The sequence below is a fragment of the Trifolium pratense genome, linkage group LG2 (assembly GCF_020283565.1).
Source record: "Trifolium pratense cultivar HEN17-A07 linkage group LG2, ARS_RC_1.1, whole genome shotgun sequence".
In the NCBI taxonomy this organism is placed as follows: domain Eukaryota; kingdom Viridiplantae; phylum Streptophyta; class Magnoliopsida; order Fabales; family Fabaceae; genus Trifolium; species Trifolium pratense.
This window is the reverse complement of record NC_060060.1, coordinates 65,306,529-65,331,335: the sequence shown is the minus strand read 5'-3', so window position 1 is coordinate 65,331,335 and position 24,807 is coordinate 65,306,529. Positions and strand designations below refer to the sequence as shown.

Genomic DNA, 24,807 nt, shown 5'->3' with positions numbered 1-24,807 from the left:
CAAAAAAGATAAAATAAAGGACATGTAGTGTAATTTTGCCTAAAAAATATAAACATGTGGATCAAGTTTTGGTTCTTTATAAACAACCACCATTAAGGTAAAAACTACTCAAATCAAACTATTAATTTCTTAAATTCTACAGATTAGGCATGGCAATGGGGCGGGGCGGGGACGGGTTTTGCCCTCCCCAAACCCAAACCCATAAAGTTCGGGTTTCCCCAAACCCGTCCCAAATTCGAGCGGGGATAAAAATAATAACCCCAAACCCATACCCAACGGGGATCGGGCATCCCCATCGGGTTTCGGGTATCCCCATTACGCCTCTTTCCACATGAATTTAGATTATATTTTAGTATTTTTTTATTAAAAAAAAGTTAAATGTCCAAAATTATTTTCTGTCAACAATATTTTTTTAAATAAAGAAAAAAATAATAGAGAAAATGGTTTGTTTAATATTCAAATTAAAATATAAAATAAATATATGAACGTAATTTAAGAGATTGTTTAAGCGTTTCTAATTTAAAAGAGTTGAAATCTAATTTTTAGTATAAGCGGGGCAGGTTCGGGGTGGGTATCAATGTACCCATTACCCGCCCCAAACCCATCTTTTGAAATTGGGGAAAACACAAACCCGAACCCAAACCCAGTCAACTCGGGTTTTCCCCGTCAAAGCGGGTATGGTTTGGGTGAGTACCCGCGGGTATGGGTTTTATTGTCATGCCTACTACAGATCGGCCGACAAAAAGTTAGCACTTGGTTCACTCCCATTAAATATGCTCTTATGAAAGTTGTCATGTCACTATAAGAAAACATCAATTTACCAACAAAATTTACTAGCGGTTAAGGCCTTCTGTAAGTTTCTGGCAGTCTAAGCCCTTAGGCTATGTTTGGATTGGTGGTATGTGATGGAATAGAATTGAATGGAGAGGTAAATAATAACATTCCATTGTTTGGATTTGCAAAAAACTAATGAAATGAAATGGAACCCAATGGAACCAATTACATTCTATACCACTCAATCCTTCAATTTTTCATTCCCCCAAATTTAGGGCGTATCCAATAGAATGAAACTTCATATTTTAAATATTACTCTTTTACCCTTATCTTATTTTTCTCTTCCTCTTCCTAAATATCATATCACACGAGAAACTCACACCTCACTTCTTTTTCAAAAAACTCTCTATCTCACTTCTTCTTTTGTGTGTTGACTGCTAATTTTCCCTTGTCCAATAAAATATGCAATTTTTTATTAATCGTTGTTTGACAAATAATAAAAATAGATTGTTCTTGTATTTTTTTAAAAAATAAAATTGTCATGCATGTTGCTGGTTGTGATGCATTTTTCATTTACTTTGCATATGCAAGATTCAGTTTTTCTAATTCTATGTTTAAGTAGATTAGCATGAATGAAGTCTAGAACCTAGGTGCTTTGTATTGGTGTTTTTTGTTTGGTATTTTTTTTACTGTGTCTGTTTTTCGTCTCTTTTGGTTGTTGTTGTTGTTGTTCAAAGGGCATATTCTATTGATTATGAGAACAAAAAATCTTAAAGTAAGTAAGTTGCTTGTTTATTCAATTAACTGAGATGATAACATAATTCTTGGATACCAGTTAGCAAATCCATATAAAAAAAGTCCAAAAGTCGGTTGTTGTGAAACCTCTTCTTCAATATTTGTCTTTGTTAATTGATTATGAGGTAAATTCTAATATGGACAACTTCATCAAGTGGTCCATGGTGGACCAGTCACGAATAACTATAACGAATACGAATTTTATAAAATTCACCGTTGGATTGAAAGTTTAGATTATATAGATCATCGATAGAAAAATTTAGAAAAATTGAAAATCATTTGATATGTTATTGAGACACATCAAGATTAACGGTTTATTAAATGACATAAATTTTGTTGGGTCTCAATAACATATCAAATGATTTTCAAAAAAATTTAAAAAATTTATGAATGATATATACGATATAAACTTTCAATCCAATAGTAAATTTTATAAAATTAATATTCGATAAATCACTTGTCCACGGTGGACCAATTATGAAGGGTATTGATCAACATAGGTACAATGCAACAGTTACACGATGATAAGACTGTACAGTAGTTCTAGTAAAAAAAGAAAAAACTGTACAGTAGTATGAACCAAATAAACACGTGCTCTAAAAGGAAGATGCAACTTGACAAAAGACACGTTATCCATATGAACATGAATTTGAATAACTCTTATTAAATTAACATCAATTATATTAGGAAAATGCTAAACAGTGCCCCAAGGGCACTGGTTAAGCATGTTAAAATAGAAATTTTGTCTCGAAATGCGTACATTCAATGCCTCAAAAGTACAAAAAGTTGTCTTTTCAATATAAATTTTATTTTTTATTTCCTTTTTAGGTATACTTAACAAGTGCCCCGGGGGCACTGTTTAGCATGACCCATTATATTAAATTGTTTTTGTTGTAAGTTACTATAATTTATAAATACAAAATTCGTCATTATTAAATTTTTCAATAATTTTAAATACTGATCTACGTTCTACAATAACCAAGTCATTGAACTCAAGTGATTAATGAGTTTCACTAAAAATGACGAATTTCGGGAGAACTCGGGTGGGTGGAACAATTTCTTGGTCAGACTTTCCTTACTTCGCGATCGAACTCTGGACTACTAGAACCTCTTTTCCCTATGAACTAACTTTATTCCCAATTTTTTTTACACTAGGCATATTCTTTGATACCTTTATGAATCACGTCATGGTGTTTGCCACTATTTGAATCAATGACATTTTGATAGTCATAATTAAAATATAAAATTAATTTTAATTCTCATTATATGCAGGGACGGATCTAGAAATCAATCACACGGGGGGCCGAATTTCTTTTTTTAACAATAAATAATAGAGTTAAATATATTTTTTATCCTTATAAAATAACGAGTTTTTATGTTTAGTCCTATTAAATTTTAATTTAAAATATCCTTTAAAATATTGCAGTTTGTTAAGAATAGTCCCCATTTTGAAATATTCTTACAAAAAATTGATACTTTTAGTCCTCAAAATAGTCCTATAAAATACAAATATGGACTAAAAGTAAATTTTTTGAAGGACAAAACTTAAAAACTCATAATTTTATAAAGACTAAAAATATATTTAACTCAAAATTATTAAATAAAATCACAATAATTTATTTAAGAGGTGTCATTAGCAACTATATGTATGTGGGAGGGGGGGGTTGAAGCCCCTGCTTGCCCCCCCTTCAGTCCGTCCCTGATTATATGATGTATTTGATCCTTCGATATAAGAATTAGTTTAGACTCTAATGATCCGTTTGGTTGAAAAGAAAAAAAGTGAGAATGAAAGAAAACACGGAGTTGAAGAATAAAATTAGACTAAGATTTAGTTTAAGTTTATTCATCAATTTCAGTGTTTTTCTCTTATTTCACTTTCTTTCCTTTCAATCAAGGACCATAGATTCTAATTTGAAGTTGAATTTTGGAAGTATATATGATAAAACAATCTCGGCGGTATTCCTTATACTTTTCCATTGTGTTTGGATTAAGTACTACTACTACCTTTAGTTTTTGTTATCGACTCCATGCGCAAGTTGGACTCTGTAACGACCCGAAATTTATTATTCGTTATTTAATTATTTTATTACGCGAGGGCGTAATTCATAATTATTTTATTAAGCGGCGAATAATTAATTGGCGCGAATATAAGTTAATACGCGAGTTAGGAGCATTACGTGAGCGAAACCATGTTAAGTGGGCTTGAAGCCCAATGGGCCAAGGCAAGGGAAAGGGGGGCGGTTTATGATGCAAGTGGGAGGAGAAGATAAATTCAATAAAGGTGGAAAGGAGATAAGAACAAGAGAAAAATCACAAAGTTCATTCATCCTTCTTCTTCTCTCTTCTTTGGCCGTGGCATTTCTTTATCATTTCCCTTCCATCACAAATTTTCATTTCTTCACCAAATTGATCCATTAGAAGCTTGTTGGAATCATGGGAATTCAAGGATCATCATCCCTAAGCTAGGGCAAGCAAGAGAGCAAAGCAAGAGGGTGCTAGGGCTTGAGAAAGAGAGGAGCTCATGAGAGCTAGAACATGAGGAGCTTGAGGATTCATCAAATTTCTAAGGTAAGAGAGTTAGTTTCCATGATTCATGAGTGGTTCAAGAGAGGGGAGGTTGTCTAGGCCTCCATTCCCAAACTCTCTCACTCATTTTCTTTGGGGTTTTGCGTGATTTTCTTCATGAATCATTGAAAGGAAAAGATCATGAGATGTTATTTATTCATGACATGATTGTATGAGGGAATATGTAGATGTTTGTTAAGGAAAAAGTTTGTGTTCTTGATGAATTTTGATATGTTCACAAGCTTGTATAAATGGAATCATAACTATGTGTATAAGTGTTTTTGATGGTTAAAATACTTGTGTTTAAGTGCTTATGAATATGCTTGGTTGATTGTGTTGATGTGTGGTTATTTTGGTGTGCTTTGCCTAAGCCCTAGATTGGCCTTAGCCAAGCTCAATGATTTGCAATGTGTTGATGAGTTTTGCAAAATGTTCATGAATTTCTTTGAATAATAAGTAATGAATGATGTATTGATGTTTAAATGGACTTTTGTAAGTGCTTTGAGTATGTATATATGTGTGATGGAGTTTAGAATATGAAAAATGGTCTATGTGAGAGTCTTGAGAGTTTAGAGTTTGAAATGAGAAATGTAGAAAATTGTTATCTATGAGGTCTGAACCTTTACGTGCATTTTTAACCTCTTTTCGTTGTGAACTGGTTTTAGTGGCCAACATAAAATTGTAGCTCTGTTTGTTAGCTTTCCAACGAGTATATGTGCGTCTCCATTGGATTTTCGTAGCCCAAGTTATGATCGTTGCAATGAGAGGCTGTCCTGCAGAAATCCTGCACAATTTGTCTGTGGCGCACCGTTTTAGAGGTGTGGCGCCCAGGCGCTCAGAGAAGTCTAGAAATGCCATTTTGACTCTGTTTTGTGACGAAGGCTGGCGCCCCAGCGCAGGCACTGTTCACAGGATTGAAAATGTTGACTTTTGGTTGACTTTTGAGGGTTTTCGACCCCGAAACCTATTTTACTCAGTTTTTCGTGTAGACTCCGATTCCGGTGTTTGTTTTATGAGTTGAGGCATGCTTAATATAGTTGTTATATATTAATTGCATGAGGGTTGTGTTGATGTATATGTTGATGATGTGTTGATATATATGTTAGTTGATGTTGTTGACGTAATTGTTGAGGGATATCGAATTATGTTATTCGATAAAGACGGATATTAGGATCTTGTTATTCTAATAAAGACGGATATTAAGGTATTGATTATCTTAATAAAGACGGACGTTGGATAGTGTTCCACGTTATTGTTGATGGGCTATATGCCAATTGTTGATGGATATATTCATGAGTTTTGAGTGCATGCATCATGAATATTTAGGAATATTGGCTTGTCCAATAAAGACGAATATCGAACTATATTTGTTCGATAAAGACGGATATCGGAGGTGAGATACTCTGATAAAGACGATGGTACCACATGCATTAGAGGTGTCTAGAGGACATAGCATGAATGTGAAGCATTAGATTGCATTAGGGATTATGTGCGCATTTTATGATAGATGATGTTTGACACATACTTGGTAAATGTTGATTGTTAATCCGTATGTGAGGAGCAGAGTCCGTCATGACTATAAAATGAACAACGCAGGGTCCGTCATGACCATAATCTGAACAATGTATTTGTGGTGTTAGATTACATTAGGAACTTTATGTATATTCCTATTGGTAATTGAGTTATGTGATAATTGTTGACGTACAAGTGATGTTTGAATTATAATTTGTCTGGTAAATTATAATGGAATATTTGTTGATGAATGTGCGTGTGAGTTAGTAGTATGCATGATAGTGGTGTAAAGCGTAGGTGCATTCTTATGCTTGTTTTATTGATCATGTAAACTAACTCTCTGCTTTGTGTTAATTGGAACCTTTGGGGGTTCAGATATCCAGGTTGACAGGTTATATGTTAGCTTGTCCGAGTAGCGTGGTGAAGCTCCGCTCTGATTGTGACACGGGGAGAAAAGGGGTTTTGTATATATATATATATATATATATATATATATATATATATATATAAATTCCTTTAGAAAATTACTCTGTAATTGCTTATGTTTTCATATAAGAATTATTCTTTGTGAAAAGTATTGGTTTTGTATAACTTATAACGCATCGTGTTGATGCGGAGGATTTTGTATTTTGTGATATTCAAACCAGCGCTTTATAATCAGATTTTCAATTTTTCCGCTGCGTATTTTCGAAAAAGATTTTATAAAGGCAGAGTTAATTAAATAACGGGTTTGGGTGTTATAAAGTGGTATCAGAGCCTGGTTGTCTTCGGACTGTGAGGTTATGTGTCAATCAGAGCCGTTCTGTGCAGTCAGATCGAGTGAGCGTGTGTGCCAGTTGTGTCTGTCTTTTCTTGTTCTGTGTACTTGATGCGATTGATACTTATCATTGTTATAAGTTATCAAGTCAAGTAGTGGTTGTGTATTTTTATGCTTAAAGTTTTAAAAATTTGTGTGGTTTGAACTTTTGGTTTGTAGATGCTTATTGCTAATTGTTGATGATCCGGCATGATGTAAAACTGCATGTGATGAAGATTTTGTTGAAAATATAAGATTATTTTCTTTTGAGTAAGTGAAAATGAATTTTTCACTAGAGTGAGAAAGGAGTAGGATGTAAGTAGATCCTAGTGTGTGTTGTTATATGTTTGTTTATAACATGTGGTAGATTGATTACTAGTACTTAGTTTGGTTCTTTAATTGAACTATGTGAATGTATTCTCATGATGAGAACTTGTTTGAGAACATGCTATGTTTTATACATGTTTGAGTAGATGTTGTAAGTATGCGAGCAAATGAAATGTAATGCATGTACTTGACTCGATGTCTTGTGTACATGGATGTTTTGTTGTCTTACATATATTTTAGTTATAAATATATGTATTGACATGTTGTTGTGTTTGCGTATGCTAGTTGGTATGAAGGTTGTTACACTAGTATATGTGGGGAATAGAATACTTATGTATTTGCGTAGTGGCGTATATGTCAAGAGGACTGTACAGGATATTTGTGTAGATGTCTAGGTTTAATGCCTTACGTTTACCCTTGTATGCGACACGCATGTGAATGTTGTCGGTACTAGATTCTTTTTGGGAGAATATATTTAGAATCGATAGAATGACTAGGAGTTTATACCGGAAGTTCCAGTGGAAGAGTATAGATGGGTTTGAGATAAGTGGGGGAGAAAGTTGTGTCTCTCCGAGATGGTTCGAATGTGAAGAAGTTAGGATGGATGGAGATGCTCTTGAAGTAGATTGTTCAAGATTGATTAGTGTTGTTCGAAGTGGAAGGAACTTGGACAACAAGTTGTGAGGATTGCTAGATGAGAAGTTGTTGGACTAAGTGTTCGTCATGGGATCAACACTGAGATTGGTTAAGAAAGATGAAGACCGTTTGGAAACGATTGGAGATCGTGTAGTGTACAAAAGAGTATGGACTAGAGGTGGATGAGAACTACAAGAATTTCTCAGAAGCAATACCATGGAATGGAAGGAGTAGGACGTTGTCGTTCAGACAAGTTGAGTAAGGACGAGTAGACGTCAATTTGATAAGGGATTGAAAGTAAAGTTCTTATTTGGAGAGTATTTTGGAGGAAATATTAGATGATCATTCCGGAAGATTTAGAATGAGTCGAACTAAAGTTGTTTAGCCGTAAAGAGAATGTGACCATTGTGGAATGGTGGAACGGACAGAGATGTTAAATGGAAACCGTTGTTGGAAAACGGAGAAGACGTTGTGCGTTAAGAGTAGGCGAACCTAGTGATGATTAGGTGATGGTTATAAGAATGGTGGGAATACCTATAGAGTTGTATCGGTGTGAGCTAAACTTGTTAATTATTAGCAAGTGAACCTTTAAGGAAAGTAAACATTTTGAATAGTTCGAAGAGACTAGTCAAGATTAGAATAAAGATTTTGTGTGGATGAACTTTAGGATGTTATGACTTTAAGATAGTCACGAGATGTGAATAAGAACTGATCGAATGGAGAAAAGTATGTTTGTCACAGTGAAGAACGATAAGGAACGTGACTAGTTGGATAGTGTGCGACAAATAAGGACGTTGTTGGAATCAACAAGATATGAACTGTGGTTGTTTGGAAATCAACTTTTGGATAGTCACCGAGATTGAATATGGAATTACTAGGTGATCGAGAAGAGCCTAGGATGGATTTATAGCGGTTGAGTGTGTTAGAATCGAGTAGTCATTTCTTGGAAAGATTTGAGAAGCTTAGAATATAGATGTTAAGCTTAGAGAACCATTAGTGTTGTATAACCAAGGAAAAGAAGTGAGTTCTCATAGTAGATGAGAATGGAATTAAGAGATACCATAGTAGGGTTAGTAAACTTGTGAGGGTATCAAGTAGTAGAGGATGGTATGAATAGTAGAGTTATTTCAAGATGGAAGTGGGGTGACAATTTGATGGATTTTGTAAGAGCTTGTCGAGAAAGAAATAATTTCATTTGGATAATGATCGGACGATTAGTGTCGGAGTTGGATGAAACCTTAGGAGGTTGAGATGGAACTGAGAGCGAAGTATCATTTTTGGATGTTTGGAAATAAGAAAGTATCAGAGAGAGTGTTTTGTAACATTCGGAAGTAAGAATGAGATTGACAACGACTTATTAGAAAAGTCGGTGGAGATTTGAGATGTTGGACACATCGTATCCATTGGAATAGTAAAGTTATACCATGTGGTAAATGAGTAAAGGATTTTGAATATTTTCATCATGGACGGTGAAACAACAGTGAGTCTATGGGTGACTTAAAATAATATTTTGATAAGGGTATCGCGGCGGAAAAGCGACATTGGAAATGTTATGTTACGTAATCTAAGAATTTAACGGTTAGAGGTGGTGAATTTGATAAGTGTCAAGAAAAATTTGAGGAGTTGATCAACAAAGGAATGTTGAGGTTGTGTTGTCGACTAAATGATTGGAATAAGATTCGACGCAGTTAAGTGATTGAAGAAAAGTTGAGGACTTATGAAACTTGAAAAGTTGTAAGGTATTCAACGAAAACGTCTTTTCAAGGTGTATTAGACTGATTAGAGTTTGTTTTGAGTGGTGCAGTGAGTACCGTAAGATATTAAGTGGATGTTTTGGTGGTTTGATAAGAATGGTTTATACCGACATCATGATTGTTGACTATCTATCGACAAATCGAGGGATTAGCTGTCCTTGATCTATTGTTGGTAGTAGATGAGATTGTGTTGGTTGGGATAGACTAATTTTGTCAAACTTATTAATACGTGGAGTTTGAAGTGTTTTGTTGGAAATCGGATAAAAGAGTTATCCGGAGTTGTTTTAAGTCGGGTAATTTTCGAGGGCGAAAATCTTTTAAGTGGGGGAGAGTTGTAACGACCCGAAATTTATTATTCGTTATTTAATTATTTTATTATGCGAGGGCGTAATTCATAATTATTTTATTAAGCGGCGAATAATTAATTGGCGCGAATATAAGTTAATACGCGAGTTAGGAGCGTTACGTGAGCGAAACCATGTTAAGTGGGCTTGAAGCCCAATGGGCCAAGGCAAGGGAAAGGGGGGCGGTTTATGATGCAAGTGGGAGGAGAAGATATTTTCTTCTACTTGGTTGGTAAGAAAATTCAATAAAGGTGGAAAGGAGATAAGAACAAGAGAAAAATCACAAAGTTCATTCATCCTTCTTCTTCTCTCTTCTTTGGCCGTGGCATTTCTTTATCATTTCCCTTCCATCACAAATTTTCATTTCTTCACCAAATTGATCCATTAGAAGCTTGTTGGAATCATGGGAGTTCAAGGATCATCATCCCTAAGCTAGGGCAAGCAAGAGAGCAAAGCAAGAGGGTGCTAGGGCTTGAGAAAGAGAGGAGCTCATGAGAGCTAGAACATGAGGAGCTTGAGGATTCATCAAATTTCTAAGGTAAGAGAGTTAGTTTCCATGATTCATGAGTGGTTCAAGAGAGGGGAGGATGTCTAGGCCTCCATTCCCAAACACTCTCACTCATTTTCTTTGGGGTTTTGGGTGATTTTCTTCATGAATCATTGAAAGGAAAAGATCATGAGATGTTATTTATTCATGACATGATTGTATGAGGGAATATGTAGATGTTTGTTAAGGAAAAAGTTTGTGTTCTTGATGAATTTTGATATGTTCACAAGCTTGTATAAATGGAATCATAACTATGTGTATAAGTGTTTTTGATGGTTAAAATACTTGTGTTTAAGTGCTTATGAATATGCTTGGTTGATTGTGTTGATGTGTGGTTATTTTGGTGTGCTTTGCCTAAGCCCTAGATTGGCCTTAGCCAAGCTCAATGATTTGCAAAGTGTTGATGAGTTTTGCAAAATGTTCATGAATTTCTTTGAATAATAAGTAATGAATGATGTATTGATGTTTAAATGGACTTTTGTAAGTGCTTTGAGTATGTATATATGTGTGATGGAGTTTAGAATATGAAAAATGGTCTATGTGAGAGTCTTGAGAGTTTAGAGTTTGAAATGAGAAATGTAGAAAATTGTTATCTATGAGGTCTGAACCTTTACGTGCATTTTTTACCTCTTTTCGTTGTGAACTGGTTTTAGTGGCCAACATAAAAGTTGTAGCTCTGTTAGTTAGCTTTCCAACGAGTATATGTGCGTCTCCATTGGACTTTCGTAGCCCAAGTTATGATCGTTGCAATGAGAGGCTGTCCTGCAGAAATCCTGCACAATTTGTCTGTGGCGCACCGTTTTAGAGGTGTGGCGCCCAGGCGCCCAGAGAAGTCTAGAAATGCCATTTTGACTCTGTTTTGTGACGAAGGCTGGCGCCCCAGCGCAGGCACTGTTCACAGGATTGAAAATGTTGACTTTTGGTTGACTTTTGAGGGTTTTCGACCCCGAAACCTATTTTACTCAGTTTTTCGTGTAGACTCCGATTCCGGTGTTTGTTTTATGAGTTGAGGCATGCTTAATATAGTTGTTATATATTAATTGCATGAGGGTTGTGTTGATGTATATGTTGATGATGTGTTGATATATATGTTAGTTGATGTTGTTGACGTAATTGTTGAGGGATATCGAATTATGTTATTCGATAAAGACGGATATTAGGATCTTGTTATTCTAATAAAGACGGATATTAAGGTATTGATTATCTTAATAAAGACGGACGTTGGATAGTGTTCCACGTTATTGTTGATGGGCTATATGCCAATTGTTGATGGAATATTCATGAGTTTTGAGTGCATGCATCATGAATATTTAGGAATATTGGCTTGTCCAATAAAGACGAATATCGAACTATATTTGTTCGATAAAGACGGATATCGGAGGTGAGATACTCTGATAAAGACGATGGTACCACATGCATTAGAGGTGTCTAGAGGACATAGCATGAATGTGAAGCATTAGATTGCATTAGGGATTATGTGCGCATTTTATGATAGATGATGTTTGACACATACTTGGTAAATGTTGATTGTTAATCCGTATGTGAGGAGCAGAGTCCGTCATGACTATAAAATGAACAACGCAGGGTCCGTCATGACCATAATCTGAACAATGTATTTGTGGTGTTAGATTACATTAGGAACTTTATGTATATTCCTATTGGTAATTGAGTTATGTGATAATTGTTGACGTACAAGTGATGTTTGAATTATAATTTGTCTGGTAAATTATAATGGAATATTTGTTGATGAATGTGCGTGTGAGTTAGTAGTATGCATGATAGTGGTGTAAAGCGTAGGTGCATTCTTATGCTTGTTTTATTGATCATGTAAACTAACTCTCTGCTTTGTGTTAATTGGAACCTTTGGGGGTTCAGATATCCAGGTTGACAGGTTATATGTTAGCTTGTCCGAGTAGCGTGGTGAAGCTCCGCTCTGATTGTGACACGGGGAGAAAAGGGGTTTTGTATATATATATATATATATATATAAATTCCTTTAGAAAATTACTCTGTAATTGCTTATGTTTTCATATAAGAATTATTCTTTGTGAAAAGTATTGGTTTTGTATAACTTATAACGCATCGTGTTGATGCGGAGGATTTTGTATTTTGTGATATTCAAACCAGCGCTTTATAATCAGATTTTCAATTTTTCCGCTGCGTATTTTCGAAAAAGATTTTATAAAGGGAGAGTTAATTAAATAACGGGTTTGGGTGTTATAGACTCCATGAACCCAACTTGGAGTCTTACATCGGAAGTCATGAATTTGATGTGAGAGTTTATATAGGATTAGACAATCATCCCCTATGAACCATGATTTTAAGGTGGAGTTAGGTTCAATCTGTATCAATTTGTATCAGAGCAAGTTCGGGTGCCGGGACCGAACGGGAAGAATGAATCCTATAAAAGAATGGGAAAGAATGAACCTTCGGGAGTGGACAAATTTGTTATCGATTTCCATGTGCAAGTTCGACTTCATGAACCCAACATTGTCTCTCATATTGGAACAGGGGCGGATCCAGTGTGGTGGCAGGGGGTGAACCTGCACACCCTGAAATTTGAAAAATTGAACTAATAATCTTATTTTTTTGCATTTTGACCACACTGAATTTTTTAGTTTGCACCTTGAGTCTAAAGATTTTTCACTTAGACCCCAGTATCTATCACCTCATTTATGACTATCTGACACAAACTTTACCTTTCTGTTTCAATAGTAGCACTAGCAGAGGCGCATGCTTTTTTCTTTCTTTTCTTTTTTTTTTCTCCATATATATTACTATTGTTTATTGTTTATTTAATGATTAATATACTACTTATAATAATCCCAAAATAATGAATGTTGGGGATCGAACAGGTGTTCCATATGTTAATAAGAAAGGTTATTGCCACCAAACTACAATGATAATAAAGTTTAAGTCTCACAAATTTAATATATATTATTCACTCCATTTTTTTAAGGCAAAAACTAACATATATCCTTAGGACATTTGTTAGTGTACTATTAAAAGAACTTTTTATTTCTATTTAACCGTTATTTTGGTAGTTTAAAGTTATAATTTATTAATTATATTCTTATTCTCTCAATAGCTCATACTTCATATTTTTCATGAAATTAATTCTTCTTTTTTAATAACTATATACCTTTTTCAAAATGAGGGTAGAATAGAAACAAAAAACTCCAAAAATTCACTATCTTAGTTTGAGAGCTTTATACACATTATGTCCGGAGAATTGCGAGTATAAACGCTCTGAATTGTATTTATGAGACAAAATAATAGTCATTTAATATGATAAAAGATGAAAAAATCATAAATTTAGTAGTATGTGTATTTTATATTTATATATTATAATTATTAAGTACGATAAAAATTCATTTACAAAAATAAAAAAGTACGAAAAAATTCTGCACCCCCTAACTCAGGGTCCTGGATCCGCCACTGCATTGGAAGTCATGAATCTCGTATGGATCTGGTAAGAGGGTGAATTTAAATAGTAAGGGGGTCATGGATCTGGTATGAGAGTAACATTGTGTCCCGAATAAGCAAAAAAGAGTCATTTTCCTCAAACAGTCATGAATCTGGTATTGGTGAAAAATTTATTATAAATTGATGAGTCAAAAAGGGGTGAATTGAATAAACTAAGAAAAAAGGCCACCACGTGGCTGCCGGCCCAAAGATGAAAATAAGACATGTGATGAAAATTAAAATTAGGAGTAGTTAATTTTTCCTTTGTTAGAAATGAGTAAATTTATATGACAATTTTTATTCTATGATTTGATTTATAATTATTGAAGTAATTTATTGGATTATTCTATAAATCAAATCATAGAATAAAAATTATTATTTAGGTTTACTCATTCGTAACATTAACAAAAATAGCTACTCATAGAAAATTAAGACTTACGCATAAAATTATGGTTAAATGTGTATATAATCACTTGAATCACAAGAAATTTGCTCTCTAAACTCCCAGACCTATTTTCTTTCTCTCATTGTCACATGGGCCAAGTTTAATATCCATGAGTTTGGAAAATTGCTTTTTAGACTCCCATGCATTGCTACCAGGCCCCCCAAACTGCCAAAATTGCCCCTAAGTAATTTCGGAATTTAGGATCCGAAATGCACTTTTTTCCTTTTTTTTATGAAACGTTGCTGAGCAATAAACACCCCCTATATTAGCAACTGCAAACACAAGGTAACATGATGAGGCGGTGAGATATTGTCTTGCTTTTGTATTTCCAGTGGTGCGTTATCATTATGCTGAAAATTCAAGAAATCAACAACAAAGTGCTATCAATATGTTGGAAACAAGAATAGACATTAAAATGGATATATAGAACACACTACAACTGCCGTAAAAAAACAAAAAGAACACACTACAACTGCATACACACAAAGCATCTTTCTCATCCTCACCAAAAAATAACAACAACAACCCTTTTCAAAAACCCGAAATTTTTCCCCATTTGCTTCATTTCGGATTCCACAATCCAAACACGCTTAATTTCGGATACTAGATTCCTAACTCGCTTAAGTTTAGAACGTAACTTCCGAAATTGTGTTTTCTATGCTCAAAGTTGAACTCAAATCCTCCTCTGTTATTCTCCTTCACACCAAAACATTCTATTTGCGTTAGAGATATTCACAAGGTACAATAATAGATCCACATATTTCTATTTATATTTGAGTTAATAGATTATAGATCTACTAAAATTTGGGCGTTGTGATTAGTGAAGATTTTCTAAATTTGCTACATCTGAAGCAACAAGAAGGTGTTAGTGATGCCAACTGGTTGACCAACAATATGATAGCAACAACACCAACACTAACAAAGCTAGAACTAACACTAGGACACTAACACTAGATTTCGGATCCTAGGTGCCGAAATCGCTCAAATTCGGATTGTAGGATACGAACCAATCTGAAACCAAAATCAAGGGTATTTTTGGATTTTTTGGGGGGTTTGGAAACAACACGGGGGGCCTAAAGAGCATTTTTCAAGAGTTTGTTTTCTTTTATTTACCACAAGCCCATCACATCACATCATATATATATATATATATATATATATATATATATATATATATATATATATATATATATATAAGGGATTTGATTTTCCCACCCTCTTAAATTCCTCACGCACCTCTTGAAAAGACTAAACTAACTCTCCCGCCTTCTAAAATGTGAGTGTTGTTTGCATTCTAGATATAAAGTGTGTAAAAAAATCACCGTTTGGAATGCATCCACCCCCTAGGAGAATTTTTGAAAAAAAACATGTTCGCTTTCTATATGGCGAATACTCTCTTATGTGTTTGCTTACTAGAAGGCGAACACGTCTTATATATATATAAGGTGTGTCACCTTCTTCCCCCCATTTATGCAAGTTGAAAATAAGGTGAAAAACAAAACCACAAAAACTCTCAATTCCCAATACGCGAAAATTCGTCCAAAATGAAGGATACTACTCATTTGCGGTCGAAATAATCAAGTAATTAAATATTAACATAAGGTAAGTACACATTTGATCTTTTCTTGCATTTTTCAGTATTTTTATTTTTGCGACCGTGTTCGTTTGCTTTCTGGTTGGCGAAATGTGTGTAAGGTGTTCGCCTTCCAGAAAATGAACGCTCTTAATGCTGGTTTGTTTTTTTGTTGTTTTGGTTGATCATTAGTTGCTTTATTTATTTTTTTTTATGTTGTTAAACTTAACCTTAAAAATTTATGAATACCATCATAAGTTAGGAAATCATAACCCAATCAAGATGACTTGTTTGGTAACATTCGCCAAAATGTCACTGTTCCCTTCGACAACCAATTATAGGTATTCATGATGTTGGACATTAATACTATTCCTTGATGATATTTTTTTCTTTATCATGATATTGATATTAAGTCTCCATCACCTAATCGTCGGAGAATCTGTGGAGCACACAAAATGAATTATTCCTTTTAATCGAATTTTTTCTATGAGTATGAGTTATTAATCGAACTTTTGTTGTAACCAAAAAAAAAAATTGAACTTCTGACCACATGTTTAAAGGGACCAAAATTCTTATCACTTGGACAAATTCATTATTAGTCGTTCATGATAATTTACGAATCTTATAAATTAATGTTGAATGAGTTTAATTCTAGTAGCTAAAAATAAATTGGACTTCAAGTTAACTGTTAGTAATTGGTGTAAAGTAAAGTTTGTTTTAATATATTTTGTTTAAATTTAAATATTTGATAAAAGTTTAGAATTTACCTTATGGTAGAGTTTAGCATAAAGTTTCCTTCCTACGTAATAAACAATAATTATTAGATTTTTTCAATTTTAATCAATGTGAGTAAAATTTGAATTCAACATACCTTTGAGCAAGCACAAATCCAAACTGATTTTGCTTGTATATGTGTCCACGTACGATCTTATTTTTGGGTGCATTTATCCGCTAAAAATATAAGAAATTGGACAAGACAATTCAAATTGTACCATGTTTGATTGTACTCCAAAAGATAGAAAAGGAACAATATATGTCAGGAAAACTGATCATTAGGTTCATTGCATATTTAATGTATCTAATCTAAATTGTGTTGTGTTAATATATTTTGTTTAAATTAATTTATATTTTGATTGTACTTCAAGTTTTATTCACCAAACATCGTATAAGACAAAAAATTGTTCAATATCATAAAAGTTTATTCTGTGTTGTTCTGTCATATATTGTTCTGTCTTGTGCTATTATGTCTGGTACTTATCATTTAATCTACAAACGCACCGTTTATACATTAGATTAGTCAATGCATAATAGTAATTTCAAATTTGGGGGAAAAGTCTTCATGCGATTTTTATGAGTGAACTGTATTGAGAGAGTTTGAGGAAGCGTCGAGAGCAACTATGAATTAATCAATAATTTATGACCATTGATCAAAACAAGTATGAGTTCAACAATTATAGACCAAAAACAGAAAACTACTAAAGTGTGTGTCGATTTCAAAACAAGTATATTTGCCGAAAATAGTTTAACAAAAGTAACTACCATGACCGTGGTCTGTCACAAAAGGTCTTTCTTTCGTTTATTTTTACATGCAAATTAACTTTCAAGTCATTTACTTCTCGCATTTTCATTCAAAGTTTTTTTATTCCAAGCATTTAAATTCATGCAAATTTTAAATAAACCTATAAATTCACTCACCTTTTATATTAAGTCGTTTAAATTTGAGTTAATTAACTATCACTCTTTTTCAACTAATTTCTCTCTTTAAATTCAAATTTGTTTCGGAGATATATTCAAAACTATATATGCATTAATAATTACTATAGAAAATAATTACAAATGAATAAAAAAACACAAAAAAAAAGTTGTACTATTAATATTTTTGAATGGTAAAATTAATTCTCTTAAAACCAATTCATGTATACACGTTAACCAAATATTACTACTATGTACTTTTCAAAAGATACTTAAGAATTCTTCAAAAAATATAGGCTTAAATGCAGTTTTACCCCCCCTATTTTGAAAAATGCGGAATTTTACCCCCCCTATTTTAAAATGCGGAATTTTACCCCCCCTATTTTATAATTTGTTGGATTTTGCCCCCCCACCAAAATTTTGCACAAAATCTGCTTCTGAGCCTCAAGTTCAAAGCTACGCACAGAACTCAATTTGGATCAATAATTCACCAAACTGGTACCGAAACGACCGCAATCGAGTTAGTTTTCCACAGAATCAAACTCCACTAAATTTGGAGTTACAGAGAGAGATTAATTACTGTTTTAGTGAAGGTCTGTTCAAATTAATTATCGTATGAAACTACTACTGGTATTCTCGTCATTCCTCTCACCCTGTAGCTCATTTTTTAATACTATTTACATGTATGGAAATCTAACGAAATTACCCTTGTTGGCATTTCAATTTCGTCGAATTTGGAGTTACGATGTGTTCGGTAGACGATGTTGAATTTGAAGATCACAAGTAGATTTCTGCAGAATTAGTAATTGGACAGACCTTCACTAAAACAGTAACTAATCTCTCTCTGTAACTCCAAATTTAGTGGGGTTTGATTCTGTGGAAAGCTAACTCGATTACGGTCATTTCGGTATCCATTTGGTGAATTATGGATCCAAATTGAGTTGTATGCGAAGCTTTGAAGTTGTGACTCGAAAGCAGATTTTTTGCAGAATTTTGGGGACATATCTTCACTAAAACGGTAATTAATCTCTCTTTGTAACTCCAAATTCAGTGGGGTTTGATTATGTGGAAAGATAACTCGATTACGGTCATTTCGGTAGCCGTTTGGTGATTTATGGATCCAAATTGAGTTGTATGCGAAGCTTTGAAGTTGTGACTCGAAAGCAGATTTTTTGCAGAATTTTGGGGGACATACCTTCACTAAAACGGTAATTAATCTCTCTTTGTAACTCCAAATTCAGTGGGGTTTGATTATGTGGAAAGATAACTCGATTACGGTCATTTCGGTATCCTTTTGGTAAATTATTGATCAAAATTGAGTTGTGTGCGAAGCTTTAAAGTTGTGACTCGAAAGCAGAATTTTAGGGGGGGCAAAAACCAACAAATTATAAAACAGGGGGGGTAAAAGTCCGCGTTTTAAAACAGGAGGGATAAAATTCCGATTAAATCAAAACAGGGGGGGCAAAACTGCATTTAAGCCAAAAATATACTTAAGAAATAAAGAAAAATTTATTCACATAAATAGATTTAATAAACTTGCGCACATAGTTCTTTGTACATATCCATATTCAAGACAAGTAACATTTTCTGTGGGTTGTGTTTCAGGCTTTAAAGGTTTGGTGGGGCCGAAAACACTTCCGTGTTCAACTTTCCTATTTTTGTTGTTTTTAAACTTTTGGCCATTGTTTTGACAAAAACAATTTGCCAAAACAAAGTTATGCTCTAATCAATGGTGTTTCTTCTAACTATCTCTTCTACTAATTTATTACAATAATAATGTTTCTTAGTAAAAAAGAAAAACTTCATGCATAGTACTTTATTTTTATTTGAATATATAAGAACTGAACCGATAACCTCTATTATTTTATTCAAACATTTTACCACTAGACTAAATTTAGTGATTTTCATGCATAGTACTTCGTTAATACTCTCTTGCTTAAATATGTAAGAAAATGTTAGATTAATAAATTTACTTTGGGTGTGTTTGATAAATTAAAGAATAAGTATTGGACAAAACAGTACAAGACAGAACAACACAACACATGACAGAAAAGCACATAACAACCTTTTGTGATATTGAACAATATTTTGTCTTATACGATATTTGGTTAACAAAATGATATTTTGGTATTTTTGACAACTTGTACTGCCGACAAATAGTTGTGTTGTGGTTTAGTGAGGGACAAAAATTTCTGTTTTTGTCCTGTCCATTCCTTCCAGTTTGTCAAGTTCCTGAAACAGTTTTACAATCAAACACAGTACAACTAGAGTTGTCATGTCTAGTCCCGTATTGTTTAGCAGATCAAACAAACCATTTATACCAAAAATTCATTATAAAAAAACACATTAACCAATTGAACTCAATTTCTTAGTTAATCAAATATCAATCTCGGTGATATCCACATGACTCATAAGTATAATGCTCATCATTAAAGACCATGATAGTCTATTTAATTTGTTAAAAACAAGTTTTTTTTTTCCCTTCTAAACTACCCCTTCATAATTTGAAGGTATTTACCCATCAATCAATGAGAATAAGTCATATATATGTGAAATCAAAGTTAGTTACGAGCTGGTTGTAGATACCACATTCAAATTTACTTATATATGGCTTATTCACACATGTTGTGAAGTAGGCTTCATCTAAAAATAAATACTTGACAGCATAATATAATACTAAATAATATACGACAAAGTTTTAAAATATTGATCAACCGACTATAACTTATTCATTACTCCCTCCGGCCTTAATTGTAAGGAAATATTTATTTTTCATGTTTATTGTACAACTGATGTATCTGATCTATATTAATAAATTTAAAAAGTTAATATCTACTTATAATTAAAATCCGCTGGAGTAGTTACTTATATTAATTTAACTTTCAAATTCTTCCATACAATTCTCTCACAACACACAAATTCGAATTCTTCCGCATGATTCTTCTTTAACCTAAACTCATTAATCACTTGGATTAACCATTCAAATATACACCATCCGTGACAATATATAAACAAAAATCATATTTTTATGTTCATTGCATATTCAATGTATCTAATCTATATTATATGTCAGATACATTAATTATGTAATGAACCTAGAAATATGATTTTTGCTTATATATTGTCACGGAGGGAGTATACTGTTTAGCAGCACCCTTACCGTAAAATCTCTGTTTTTTTATTTTTTGATTGAACTGTAAAAATTTCATATACGTGTGCAAGTTAGATATTTCAACAGAAAAAAAACAGACACATTTATTACGACAGCAAATGATGAAGTTATATAAATAGAGTAATCTAAGTTAAGAATTAAGATTGGGTTGTCTAAAATCAATAATCATTATAAGACATGTATTTAACAACGTTATCTCCACATGTCATAAAGTGATTGGTTATTTAGATATTCTCAAAATAATCTTAAATACATGTCCCAATTTAGTTGACTATTTTCTCACCTCTCCCAATTTCAACCTGAACCTCAAACTTCATCATCATCGTGTCATATACAAACACACCAAAAATCACCACCACACAAAAAACCACGTAGTATCAATAAAAGATAAACGAATCTTTGTTGCTGTTGTTGTTTCAAGTTTCAACACAAACTCAATATGAACAACAACATCAACAAAAACAAGAACCCATTTTGAATTTGAATTCTTTTTTTCTCTCTTCAATTGAATGGAGCTTTCTCTAACACTAACACCAAACCCTTCTTCAACTTCACTCTCTCACTTCAACAAGCTATGTGAATTTCATCAAAGGAAGAAAAGAGTAACCTTTTTGGATTCTTCAAGAGTAGTTTCACTTCGTTGTATTAAAGCTTCTGCAGAACGAACCGGTGATACAATTGATGACAGGGGAGAGACTCGAACCGGGTTCACTACACCGGCTGCTATGGAAGTAACAACCACATTCAACCGTGGATTCAATGATGCTTCTGCTGCTGATTTTCCTGTTTGGGAAAAAATTGGTGCTGTTGTTAGACTCAGCTATGGAATCGGTGAGAACTTTTTGAAACAAATTTTGGAACTTTTTGGATACCCTTTTGATTACTTTTACTGAAAAACTAATTTTTAGCTTATTGGGCCAAATAGAAAAGGAAAACTAAACTTTATGTTTTTGCTTTTAATTGAATCTATGTTTTTCCAAAATGGGAAATTTTGATTTTATTTATGGAGGATTTTAGTTGGATTTAAATATTTGTGTGCCTGCAATTTGGATTTTGATGAATTGATTTGTTTCAGGGATTTATGGTGCTATGGCTGTTGCGGGGAGTTTTATATGTTCGATAACTGGAATTGATTCTCTTGGGGGTTTTCATTTATCATTAGATGCTATTCTTGAAGGGCTTGGATATGCAGTTCCTCCAATTATGGCTCTTCTTTTTATACTTGATGTAAGTTTGTTCATTTAGACAATTATGATTAGGTTGTGTGTTTGTGTGTGCGCTCGCGTGTGTGTTTGTGTGGTGTTTTAACTTCCTTCGATCCAATATTTTGGTTCAAGTGGAAATGACCTTTTTGAAACTTAGATAAACTAATTTGAACTTATCTACTAGTGACATAAGAACTTGTGAGACTATTTGAGAGAGCTTAGTTGCACAGCGTATGACATGTCCATCAGCTATTTTCAGCTTATTTCCGTAAACTATCCATGATAGCTTATGAAAACAACTTATATACAATTTGAATTTGTCATCAAAATAGCTTATACATATGCACTTACTAGTATATGATAAATGCTATTGCTATAAGCGTTTAATTAGGTTGTTTATCCAAATATTAATCTTTAGGATGCTATATATTTGTTGGAATATTTTTTGTAAGAAATGGGAACTTGTACGTTTCCCTTGTTATTTGGTTTCCTTGTTGAATTGAATTGAGCTTTCATCAACGTGGTGATTATTAGGACGAAGTTGTTAAGCTATCACCCCATGCTCGTGCCATTAGAGATGTAGAGGATGAAGAACTATGGAGTTTTTTCTATGGGATGTCACCTTTGCAGGTAATTTGATAAAACTTGCTTGCTTTGGTATAATAAATCATCTTTAATCTACTGTAACCATTAAGATTAATGTAATTTGGTTTTAATTTACAGTTTATACTGATGGTTGCTGCAAGTTCAGTAGGAGAGGAGCTCTTCTATAGGGCTGCAGTTCAGGTTTGTTTTGTAGCTTCTATGCCCGTATTTGATTGTATCTGCCAAGAGATGCTTGTATTTCTCGGTTCATCGAGTTTTCAAAAAGAAAAAAAAAAACGTTACCAGATAATTAGTTAGAGTATTGTAGCTATGATTGGATCAGATTACATATATATTAAATATGAATGATGATTGTGTGTTAAGAAATTTCTCTCATTCTCTCATTTTCCTCCAACAAAGAATACTTTCAATGTGTTTGGTGTAAGCTTGTTCATAAGATGAATAACGTTAGTTTCATAAAGACAATTTCATTTTGTGAATAAAAGAAGAAATTTGCTGGTTTAATAGTCTTCATAGAATACTATATCTTAGCTTTAATAACTTATATTTGAAACTTCTACAGGGGGCACTTGCTGATATATTTTTACGAGGCAGTGATCTTATACAAGATGTTCGAGGAATGGCGTCTTTGGTATGTGTACCATTTTCTTACCTTTTCCTTCTTATATTATAAGGGTGAGCGTTGGTGCAATGATAAGGTTACTAGTTGCTACTGATTTGACATAACAGCCATTGGTTCTAGTCGCAGAAACAACCCTCTTGGCTCTCAAGGCTGAAGGCTGTGTACATCTTACCCTATTTAATGCCCTTGGCCACCCTTTCATTACTTTTTATGTTGCAAATATTTCAAACTAAGAATTTCATTCCGGTAACTGACCTGCATTTTATACGGTAATATGCAGTCAGGGGTGCTGCCTCCATTTGTTCCATTTGCTCAGGCGCTTGCAGCTGTACTTACTGCTATCCTTACTGGTTCTCTCTATTATGTGGCTGCCTCTCCGAAAGGTTACTTTTTCTTATATCCCATTTTTATTTTCCCTTTTATGTAGCTTATTTTTCCTAGTTTGTTCTCTGCCTGACTAATGATTAACGCTTAACGCTTCTTTTCTCCCTCTCTTTCAGATCCTACCTACATTGTTGCGCCGGTTTTACAATCTCCCTCTAGTCGACAAGATTTGAAAAAGCTGTTTGAAGGTTCAATCCTATTCTCGTACTGTTGAATGTTATATTCAATTCATACAAATGTCGTCATCATTCTTGTTTTCCCGAACATTGTTTCATCGTATCTTAACCTGATCATCCACTTCATTTTGGTTTGCAGCATGGTATGAGAAAAGGCAAATGAAGAAAATCTATTCTCCACTTCTAGAAGGGCTGTTGGCTCTCTACCTCGGTTTCGAGTGGATCCAAGTAATACCATTTGTTGTCTTTTTAAAATATTCATTAATTTTTTGTCTTAAGATTTCTATGGAATGAAACTGATTTGTGGATGTTTGGAATTTTTACTTTACAGACAGATAATATTCTTTCTCCCATTATCACACATGGGATTTACTCCACTGTTATATTGGGACATGGCCTTTGGAAGATACACGACCACAAGCGAAGACTACGGCAAAGAATCCAAAAACTCATATCAGAAGAAAAAAATTTCAACTAGATTTTGAAATGATCTTCATGACAGATTTTGGTGAAAAATTTGTATATGTATTAGAGTTGTTAATAATGTAAAGAGAATATGTGTATAATTATGTGTTAGTTGAGGTCTCATACATACAGAAGATGCAAAGTTTTGATTACACTATAGGATTCTCTAATTTAGAATCATCAATGTTTTTGCTGTTTTGTAATAAAATTGGATAATCCAAAAGTTGGATTAATGCAATAAAATATCATATATGTTTTTAGCTTCTGGGAAAAAAACACTATAGGATTGGAGGGATTCTGAACAACACGAGAAAAGAAGAGAAATCATCTCATCTCAATGATATAGTTGTGATAACTTTGTCTCTATCGGCTCTTATAACCTATCATTCTCTCTCGTCTAAATAATTTTATTTAATCGTCTATAAGCTCGTTTGAATTAGTTTATTTTTGAACTTATTCAAACTACTTATGTAAATAAATAATTTTTTATCTATTATTATAAGTTAGTTTATGATAAAATAATTTATAAAAATATAATTTTTACTGGTGGAAACTTATAAAATAACATAAAACTTAATTTATATTGCATAAGCTGTTTGTATAAGCTGAAAAATAAGCTAATCCAAACAAACCTATATCTCTCTTAAGTACACTGAATCATTTCTAGTAAGTTGGGACCAGCTTAAAGAAATGATGTTGATTTGGAAGAAACTTCCTCCACACCTCTAATGTCCACATTCAAAGAAACATGTATTCTGTCATTTAGGATTATACTTTTGGACAAAATATGCCGTTTGAAAGTACTTGTTCCAAAATAAGTGTAGATTATATAAATGTGGAGTGAAAAGTAGTCCCAATTGATTTTATTACTTGTTCCAGCCATATAAAATTGAAATTACTTTTCATAGACTGACGGTGTAAAATCTTTTTGCACATGCATCCAAACAAATCC

General features: G+C 33.4%; 1 protein-coding gene and 2 long non-coding RNA genes across 3 annotated transcripts; all 3 read left to right on the top strand.

The window, feature by feature from the left end:
• Positions 1–3,888: 3,888 nt before the first annotated feature.
• On the top strand, positions 3,889–6,097 carry LOC123908582. The gene is made up of 2 exons (XR_006809644.1): positions 3,889–4,137; positions 6,022–6,097. It is a non-coding gene; the product is annotated as an uncharacterized LOC123908582 (long non-coding RNA).
• A 3,399-nt stretch (positions 6,098–9,496) lies between these two features.
• On the top strand, positions 9,497–12,199 carry LOC123904008. Its single transcript, XR_006808239.1, has 2 exons — positions 9,497–10,041; positions 11,926–12,199. It is a non-coding gene; the product is annotated as an uncharacterized LOC123904008 (long non-coding RNA).
• An 8,342-nt stretch (positions 12,200–20,541) lies between these two features.
• On the top strand, positions 20,542–24,115 carry LOC123907826. Its single transcript, XM_045958210.1, has 9 exons — positions 20,542–21,228; positions 21,473–21,624; positions 22,137–22,232; positions 22,326–22,388; positions 22,771–22,839; positions 23,111–23,213; positions 23,331–23,402; positions 23,530–23,618; positions 23,722–24,115. The coding sequence occupies exons 1-9, from the start codon at positions 20,907–20,909 to the stop codon at positions 23,866–23,868; spliced, it is 1,113 nt and encodes a 370-aa protein (XP_045814166.1). The 5' UTR covers positions 20,542–20,906; the 3' UTR covers positions 23,869–24,115.
• Positions 24,116–24,807: the final 692 nt, after the last annotated feature.

Excerpts from the sequence above, each read along its gene's own strand:
- LOC123907826 (XM_045958210.1), top strand. The coding sequence starts at position 20,907 with ATGGAGCTTTCTCTAACACTAACACCAAACCCTTCTTCAACTTCACTC. Across the intron at positions 21,625-22,136 it reads CTCTTCTTTTTATACTTGAT|GACGAAGTTGTTAAGCTATC; the intron begins GTAAGTTTGTTC and ends GGTGATTATTAG. Across the intron at positions 22,840-23,110 it reads TTCGAGGAATGGCGTCTTTG|TCAGGGGTGCTGCCTCCATT; the intron begins GTATGTGTACCA and ends GGTAATATGCAG.